The sequence below is a fragment of the Miniopterus natalensis genome, chromosome 9 (assembly GCF_054644295.1).
Source record: "Miniopterus natalensis isolate mMinNat1 chromosome 9, mMinNat1.hap1, whole genome shotgun sequence".
NCBI classification, from domain to species: Eukaryota; Metazoa; Chordata; class Mammalia; order Chiroptera; family Miniopteridae; genus Miniopterus; species Miniopterus natalensis.
Window position 1 is genome coordinate 73,729,895 of NC_142089.1, and position 9,767 is coordinate 73,739,661.

The 9,767-nt window shown below is 47.1% G+C and overlaps 1 protein-coding gene across 1 annotated transcript in view; it reads right to left on the reverse strand.

The window, feature by feature from the left end:
- DSP (desmoplakin) overlaps positions 1-3,808 on the reverse strand; it is a 39,395-nt gene extending 35,587 nt beyond the window's left edge. The window contains exon 1 of the mRNA XM_087820656.1: positions 3,612-3,808. Coding sequence (XP_087676782.1) covers positions 3,612-3,808 — 197 coding nt within the window. The remainder of the gene's footprint in view (positions 1-3,611) is intronic.
- Between the last annotated feature and the right edge of the window lie 5,959 nt (positions 3,809-9,767).

The window sequence follows — 9,767 nt, forward strand, 5'->3', positions numbered from 1 at the left end:
AATACTCCGAAGTCTAATTCACCAGCACTTCCTTTACAAAGTCTTACTAGTTACATTCTTACTACATATGTTATCTTGTCTCCTTAAGGAGCTTCTTAGTCATGTACACCCTTCTCGTCCATTACCCTCCTGTGTTATAGTACTGTGTGCTTACTTTCCTTTAAAGAGCATGCACTCCTTTAAAGAAGGCTTTGTATTTTCACCTTTGAACCTCTCCAACACCTAGCACACTGCAGATGCTCCGTAAATATTTGCTGAATGGAGAAATGGAATTGAGATACTTTCCTCATATATGTGCAAGACTGTCTAGTCTAACACACAATGAACTCTCTCTAAAGGCACAGGGTGACAGCAGGGCAGAGGGGAGGCACCTTAGCTTCTCACTCAACTCAGCCAACAGTGGGCTGGGATTTGAGGCAAGTATTAATCTCCTTGTCTCTAAGGTGGAAAAGTGAGGGGTTTGTACTCCTTACATTCCCCTGACTCTAATTCAGTGCAAATTAACCTGTTTATCTCATGCAAAGATATAGGCTTCTCTGAAAAGGTAGTTTAAGACAAACTTAAAATATACAGGGTGTCTCCCCAAAAACGTATACAAACTTTAACAGCTGATAGCTTAATTTTGACAATGAAATGTATTTTAATAAACACTGCCTTTATAATTATTCAAAGTGTGTGTATACATTTTTTCAGGACACCCTATATGTCAAATAGTGATCACATGCATTTTGGTTTTGAAGTCATGAGTTGTGGAGAAAACTAATAGCATTATAACCACATATTTCTGAATAGTCATCTTTTAATCCTATAAAATCCATGCTCCAATCAGTGATTTAACTGTGGGCCTTTGTCATTTGACCACCAAATTTCACTACAGATTTGTAATTTCTTTGAATTATAGGAATAAAACTAGAGTAATTTGGCCTTAGTTCAAAACAATATTAGTATAACATCCTACACAAGAAAAATCCAAAGTTTGTATTTTTCAATATATACCTATTATGTTATCAAGCATGTAACATTTACCAAACTTTAAAATATGAAGTAGAGCAGAGAAGACGTTAAATAAAGTAGATGCAAATTCCATAAAGACAGGTCAGGGAAGAAGGAAGAATTAGAAGTTAGATATAATACTGCCCTAAAAACTGACAAGTGTTACGAATGTAAAGGACAAAGTGAAGATGTTTTAAAGTCGCTGTTTTAGAAAATAAGGATTGAGCTGTCTACACACTCAAATCAGTTTATTAAACACAAACACTGAGTATTTTGAAAACTACCAATCTCATTCAGCTATTAAAGTAGCAATTTTTTTAAAGTAAATTATGAGTTTAAATTCAACCAGTAGTTTTCATACTGGTTTTGTGCTTTAAAAACAAGACACCTAGCAGAGGGTCACAGGTGGCAGCCGCCTTCCACAAAGAGCCTCCGGGAAAACAGCAGCAGGTGCCTGCCCTCCCTTCTGTCAGTCGTTGTCATTTTAAAAAGCAGAAATCCGCATTTGCAGGTAATTTTGTATTATGCTAAATAATTCTTCAGCTCCAGGAGGGTTGGGAGCAGTGAGGCGGCCCAACCGGCTGGGGAAACCACCGCCTGCTGACTCCAGCCCTGGGCCTCACTCCCTGGGCCTGGCCAACATCAAGGCGCAGGAAGACGCCCTTCCCAGCACCAGGTCATGGATCGCTTGGGTCTGTTTGCCCTTCTCAGAGATGTAACACTTGACAGGTTTATAATCGGCCTTAGGTTGGAAAAACTGAACACAAGAAATGATGCAATCCTATGAGAAAACATCGAGACTCCCCAAAATTTAATTCTTAAAAGCCTCGTATCTCTATGGAGCTCATTAACCAATACATTAACTTCAAATTTCGTCTACAAGAAGCCAAGGGAGCTTAATTTCAATGAACAGGAATGTTTATTGTCCATTTTAGAAACAGAGATTCTAGAACAACAAAAGCATATTGAAAAACACACACACACAAAAACTTGGTTCCTAAAATGCCACAAAAAAGAAGCTGCTAGAGAATCCCTGCAAATTCTGACTTGGATTTAAATCTGTGGATATTAGATACTGGAAGACTGGGAGGGAAAAGGAAAGTTTCAGATTTAAGCGGTTGGCCGGGTTTTAAAAACAAATTAAAACATGTTAAAATGTTCCCCCCCTTGTCCCTATGGCTTGGCACTTTTTTCCTGGAAATTCCCAGGTGCATTTTGTTCAGACGAAAGAGCTTAAGATGGAGACAATTTTTTTTTTTTTTTTGCCAACTCACAGCAAAATAAGTTACCAAGATGCTCCGGGGAAATAAATATATAGATAAAACTAACCAGAAAACAGGCTGCAACTCGACCCGTCCCTGCCTCCAAAACTGCTGGCCAAACAAAAACTCCCGGAGCCTATTCCGGTAGCTCCTCCCCAGCCTGAGGCCACGGGGCCGCGTAAAATTCGCTCTGGAAACCTGGCGTCTTCCCCTGTTTGGGAAGGGCTCGCGGGGTCAGGGTTTACAGGGGCTGGGGAGGTTGGGGAAGACACCTTCCCACGGCTCTCGTGGGCACCCCGAGCCCGGCACCCCACTCTCCACCCACTCAAGTGGCTCCCTCGGTGGGTTTCCTGGACGATCCGGAGAAACAGACCAATTCTTCCCAGCGGGCCCCTCTGGGGGACCTTGGCCGAGGCTGGCCCAGCGTCGCGGGCGGGCGAGGGTGCGACGCGGCGCCCTCCCCTGGACAACTCCCTGCCCGCGCCCGGCCGCTGAAGGCGCAGGACGCCCGCCGAGGGGCGCGACCCAGACGAGGGGATCGTCCCTCGGGTGCTTTGTAAAGAGGGAAACAAAGGACGCGAGCGCGCGGCCACAGGTGCGCTCCCGGGGGCGGGGGGGACCCCGCGGAGGACCTGGGGGGGCCGGCGTCTCCCTGCGGTGCTGCGTCCCGGCGCCAGGTGGCCGGGCAGCTCCGTTTGAGCAGCAGAGGAGGCCAAGGCGGGCATTTCCAGGGACGGGACCCCCGCGCCTCCGGGACGCGCAACCTCTACCCAAAACCCTGGGGCTGCCGACGCGGTCTCGGGGTGACCAGGAATCTGGGATGGGCCAGGAGACACAGCGGAGCGCCGAGTCCGACCCTGGCCCCTGGAGAGGCCCGAGGGAGGCTCCACTCCTTGGCTGTTTTATTTTTGGTTACAGTTTGGGAGGCTGGGTTTTGTTGTCGAAGCCCCGCCTGCCTGACCCCCCCACCTGCCAGCCTGGACAAAGGGGAGGCCGAGCAAGGGGCAGTCGTGCCAACAGCCGAGACCCCCCGCAGGCTGGCCTCCGGCCCCGGCCCGCGGAGAGCAGCACAGGCGGGACGGAGCCTCGGTTCGCACCCGCGCACGGCGGTGCGCACGGCGGGCGGGCGGGCGGCGGGCCACCTGGGTCCTGCCTGCGCACGAAGAGGAAACGCTTCCCGACCTCGGGCACACAGGCTTCCCTCCTTCTGGACCCGGGTGTCCTCGCGCGTCAGGAGAGAACTGTCCCTCTCCTTCCCAACCGGCGGGGGCTGACTCTGCGAGGAGAGTGTGGAGACCCCGCACCCCGGCCCCGCACCCCGCGCGCGCCGCGCGCTCGGCACCGCCCGGTACGCACCAGTAGCCGTCGGAGTTCTGGTCGTTGACGGTGTAGCGCCGGGAGTAGTACATCCTGCTGGTGCCCCCGCCGCCGCCGCCGCCGCCACCGCCGCCGCCGCCGTAGGTCACCTCGTAGCGCAGGTCGGGGCCCGACTCCGCGCGGGTCATGCGGCCCAGCGTGTTGATCCGTGGGTGGGACCCCCCGTTGCAGCTCATGTTGGCGGGAACTCAGAGAGCCACGCAGCGCCAAGGCATAAGCGAGGACCACCGGCTCGGAGCGGGCGGGGGGCTTCGAAGGCGAGGCCAAAGCCGGGGGCCGGAGCGGGAGGCACAAGGGTGGCGGGGCCGCTCCTCCGCCGGGCGTCCAGGCCGCTGCGAGCGCGGCGCGGGGGGAGACGGGCGCTGGGAGCCGGAGCGCAGGGAGAGCTGTGGCGCGGAGGGCGGCGAGAGCGCACAGGAGCCGGGTCGCGGCTGGGTGTCGGTGTTGGTCGGGGGCTCGAGTCTCCTCCCCGCTGGCAGCCGGCGCCGAGCCACACCTGGCCCGTTTCTTTCCAGGGCGGGGTGCGGCCGCCGCTCCTCCCCGTCCCGGGTGCCCCGGGGGCGGCACCGGCGCGCTGGGCCCTCCCCGCCAGCCCGCCCGCCCGCCCGCGGCTCCGCCCTGCGCCGCCCAGGCCTGAGCAACGCGGGAAGGGGCGGGGGCCCGAGACCCGGCGCCCAGGGCGCGGCCCCCCGGGGAGACGCGTCAGCTCGCCGGCTCCAAGGGCCAGAAAGCGCGGCCCCTGCTTCGGACGATTCCACGGCCCCCAGAGCGGAAATTAGCTGGAAAGTAAGGGCCGTTCGGTTGGAGACTCGCTAAACATTTACTTTTGCTTATCCCTGGAAAGGGTGCCAGCAAAGCTTTGACTAGAAACAATTGAGGAGTGTTTAGATGATGAGGTTTCGTTTGGGGACTTTTTTTTGCATTTTCTTTTATTTCAGTAATACAGAAAATTGGCTCAAAAGTCCGATTTCCGACACGTAAAACGATTTTTACACAGAACCACCCCTTTCCGGAGAGGTCTTCACCATAAATAAATTACTTCTCCAGCGTGAAGATAAAAACTTTGCACACCATTTTTCACGGGGTAACATGAAAATATAAATTGCAATTCTTTTTATTTTGCCTGTTCGTGGTCATTTAAAACTAGAAATTGCAAAGACTTCCACCCTTAGACCCAGTTTCCAAATTTTGTAAAAGAAACTTGGGAAAGCTTGTCTGTCAGGTCCCCAAGCACCTTCTCCCTAGACCCAGACACCCAGCCCTTTGGAAACTCAGCCTTCCTGGGACTTCAGTCTCGGAGCAGCAGAGAACCCTGGACCGAGATCACCCGCTTGGCACAGATGAGTAACCCTGAGCCAGAGCATTCTGGGGATCTGCTCCAGGGCCCCTCCCCGTTAGTGGCTGAGTGTGAACTGCACCCTGCACCCTAGTCTCTGTGACCTGGGTGTAGATACAGAGCCAGTCACACCATCCCTAAAAAGCTCTTTCTATAATTTGGAAAACAGCTAACTTACTCTTTAATACACATTTAAAGATCTTTACAATGAATATTTGTCATCTTCCCAAACAATGCCTGTTAACTTACCCTCTTGAATAGTATAATTTTGAAGTGTTTATGAACTAAAAAGAACAAAAATGAAACTACATTTGCATGTTGTCAAAGGTGTAGGGGGAGTTTTCTAAACGGTCCCATATTATTGCACCACTAACTACACCTTATTTTTTAGGCACAAATCTGTGACAAAGTGCCCTATTCTTTTCCTTCACAGTTGACTACAGAAGTGACCGGCCTAATCCAAGGAGCCAAACGTTCAATAAAAGTTCACCGCTGCTAGCACACCCTGTAATTCCCATCACTGCCTCGGTTTCCTGTCATTTTTAATAAAGGCAAATGCGATAGATAACATGCTCAAATGATTACACGAACACTGGTGTGGCGACAAGAAGTGTTTCTTCTGAAACGGAGTCAATGGCTGTAAGTCAGCCCCAGCACAAATGACCCAGGATATCCATTGGTTGGGAGGAATAAAAGCTATTTGGGGGTATCTGCATAATGTACAAAATTTGATTTAGGGTGTTTTCCATCTATGCATCTCATTTGTTCAGCAAATAATTAGAATTTACAATACGGAAGGGCCAGTGCTAGACTTTGGAAAATACAAAGATGAAAAAGGCACAGTCACTGTCCTTAAAAATGTTATAGCAAAACTTAAATTTTAAAAATTCAAGGATTCTTTGATTCCGGTAACATGTATAAGAAGATCACGCAGTTGCACAATAGAATTCTAGTTAAAAACAGCACATATCTATGAACCTCCTGCCAGGGACCACGAAAGCTCCACTCGACCCGGGGTCCCTCTGAGAGCTCACACTGGGTAGTCACAGACCCAGACACCACCCGGACTCACAGGCCTGTTCAGTCCGTTCACCAAACGGGAAAAGCACAGCCCACCGATGACAGCTCCGCAGCCGGCGCTTCACAGCAGACCTCACTGCTCCCCACTCTCTGCAGGGATTCCCAGCTAACCAAACACGCCACGGCTGGGGAGACAGTGACTTTCTTTTACTACCTTTGTCTAAGGAACATAAAAGAAGATGAGAGGATGAAGTAAAAAGACTGACATGATGGAATCCAGACACACACACGAGTCTAAGCGGCTCCGCTCCTGCAGGGCGCACAGTGACAGCTGGGATCAGAAAGCCATGGTTCTGACCTTAGTGCTACAGTGTCCTTGGGCAAGAGCTGTTTCCTCAGGCACAAAGTGGAAAACGTAACACTTGCCCTGCAAACTTTCCAGCTCTACAGTGAGCACCAAATGAGACAAAATATTCTTGAGAACTGAACATTCTTGAGAACTGAAACGTCATATAGCCAAGGTACCACTCATTAAACCAAAAACTCTTAGCTGGATGTGACATTTTAACCTTTAGTGTTTCCGTCTTATCCTATGTGTGAATCAATAAGACTCCCTCTTGTAGACATTTAACATTCACTCATTTAAAACGCAATTGTTAAATATCGATGTGCCACATATTAGGCTCAGTGCTAGCAGGTCACTCAGGGCTCCTGATCTGTGGGATATCAGGTCTGCAACAGGAAGACAAATCATTACAATGCAATGTCAGGTATGCTATCATAAAGGTATATTTATAGAATTGCAGGAGCACAGCAGAGGGTTTAAAAGTAGCTCATTTCTTACAACTAGGTTTTAAAAGTTCAGAATCCGAAGTCTGGCAAAGCCCTTGCTAGCTGACCTAAGGTCAGCTATTTTTTCCCTGCCACTTGTAGATACCTCCCCCTGTACTGTTAGAGACAGATCACTGACATGTAACTTTCCCTCTGTCTGACCTTAGAAACGACCTTGTGGTTAGGAAAGAGGCACCAATCATATCCTGAGCATATTTCGTAAAGTAAACAGAGCACCTTAACTTCAAGGAGCTGAAGAGGAGTCATTTACTTGCTCAAAATCCCATGGGAACTCTCTCATATCTCTTTGTTGGTAAATGATATCCCTTTGCAGCAGAAAAGATTCACAGCCTGTCAGCTAAAAGAGCTGTTCTGCCTGCCAGGGGAGTCGTATTTTAACAGATCAGAACTACAGAAGCCGGGATTGGAACTGGAATGTGAGATAAAGAAAATGCCTAATGGTTAAAATGGTTAACAATTCGGCTTTTAGTAATTATATATCTTTGCTCTTTCTTACTTGCTCCATCTTTTGTATGAATAAATTCGAATCCTCCAGAATTAACGAAATCTGGGTTCTCACGATCGTAAAAATCAGATCGATCTCCCCAAATTAAAGTTGAAATATTAAAAGCTTTCACTGAAGAAGGCAGTTGGATGAACCACATAAATTCCATCTCAGAAAAAGAAAAATGTTGGTGAAATATATACATTAGACCAGAACTATCTTTATTTTCCTTGATTCAAGTGTCCTCCAGGAGCAGGAGAGGTTTTCTGTTTGTAGTGGTCTCTCATGTCCACGAGGGGAAGGTGGCTAACCTTTTTTTTTTTTTAAATATATCTTTATTGATTTGAGAGAGAGGAAAGGAGAAGGAGAGAAAGAGATAGAAACATCAGTGATGAGAGAGTCATTGATTGGCTACCTGGCCCACAATCCGGGCATGTGCCCTGACAGGGAATCGAACCCTGATCACCTGGATCCTAGGTCCACACTCAACCGCTGAGCCACGCCCGGCTGGGCAGTGGTTAACTTATAAGAAATTAAATAGCAGAGAGTAACATTCAAAATATATTTTCTGATGAAGTTTTTACCTTGTTGCCAGTTGTTTTAGTTTCTGCACAGGTAATAGCTAACAAAATGTTCTAATTTTTGTGTGGTTTAAGAGGGGGTTTTTTTGGTCGCCCTTAATTGGATAGCATGGATATGGGGGATTCACCCATACATTTCTGCCTGACCTTCTTCATTAAGAGCCCAAGTCTGCAAGATGGGAGAGGTTGGAGGTTAAGGATACAGATGATGGTCAGCACAACTGTGGACCACACAGGGTCCACACTATGTCAAGTAATTTCTAACCCACCAAGGTAAACAATAACTCATTAATTTTGGTGGGGAAGCTGCACAGTCAATAAAAATAATACAGATGCCAAATAAGTTAGCCTTTTTATTATAGTGTTCAAGTAATTTTTTAAGCTTATCGGGATTGTAAGGGACTGTTACGCTGGGACTGGAACACTTAAACTTCTATAAATATAAAGTCAAGATGTGGATTATTGCTGGTAAATCCAGTCGTCAGCAAACACCGCATGGATATATAATTGGCTAATCTATGTGAAGAAAATTATGAAGAGCTACTCAGCCCTTATTGAAGGACTTTAAGATTTATACTCTACAGAGAATTTCAGAAACAAAAGCTGCCTTCAGGAACTTTTATACCAGCTGTTTACAAAACTTGTATAGCCTCTGAACTCTTCCTACAAATGCAACCCTACGCAGACAGCCAGTAGCTAAAACAGATTATGATGGTGTCAGACTGGTTGTAACCTGGTGGGACCCCAATCCCCACCCACTGCACCTGCACCAGGCCTTTTCATGCTCTGCCCTCCACCCCGCATTTCCCTAACCAAATCTCCATCTAAACCCAAACCAGTTGGATTCAAGAAAAAGTCATGCAAACCAGGAGGAGAGCCAAAAGGATTGTTTCTTCTGCCATAAATTAATGCCCAGGACAGCAAGTCTAACTTGTGCATTTTTTACTGACTTGCAGAATTTTAACCTGAAACATTTAAACCATGCTGAACATCAGACAGAAACATTTTCGATTTAGGGAAAAGTTATAGAGAGCACAGTTCCACAGCAGTTTCGACAAACCCGTGAAGCACTCCTATCTTGCAGAGGTGGTGTGGAGAGCCACAGATCATTCTCGTTCAACCTGTCTGACTGCTCACTGCTCGCTCCCTCAAGTTTTAACTGCTTAGCAGTTGGGCTTAGTGTGGAATCAAGCAAAGCACTGGGAGTTCCCATTAGGGCGCTCAGAAGAAATGTTATCTATGTCTGTAAACAACCTTTTATTTTTGCTTTACTGAATAAAGAAAAAATAATCTTATGGTTTAAAATTGGAATTACTGTGTTCTTAAAACCAAAATCAATATTCTTGTTTAATGCATCTTTGAGAAAATATGTAATATAAAAAAAGAGGGCTTTTTAAACCTCTTTTGTAACTACAGAGGGAATTGTCATTATAAGAGGGCTTTAAAATAATATGAAACCCATCTTGATCCCAGAGTTATTAAAAATAAATGTTAAGAAAATGGGTGTGTTTACATAAACATGGATGTAGAAAGAAGGCAAAATGTATTATAAAGTTCATTTTAAAAGCAATTATGAAGTCATATATATAGTGTGGTCAGATATTTTACATTAAAAATTATGTGTTGAAAGAGACAGATAAAGTGACCTTAGGCATAGAGGCTATCTCTGGAAGATGGGTGTAGAGCAGATTTGTTAGAGCAGACATTTCTTTTTCTTTTTTTTTAAATATATCTTTACTGATTTCAGATAAAGGAAGGGAGGGGGAGAGAGAGAGAGAGAGAGAGAGAGAAACATCAATGATGAGAGAGTCACCAATCGGCCACCTCATGCATGCCCCTGACTGGGGATCGAGCCTGCAACC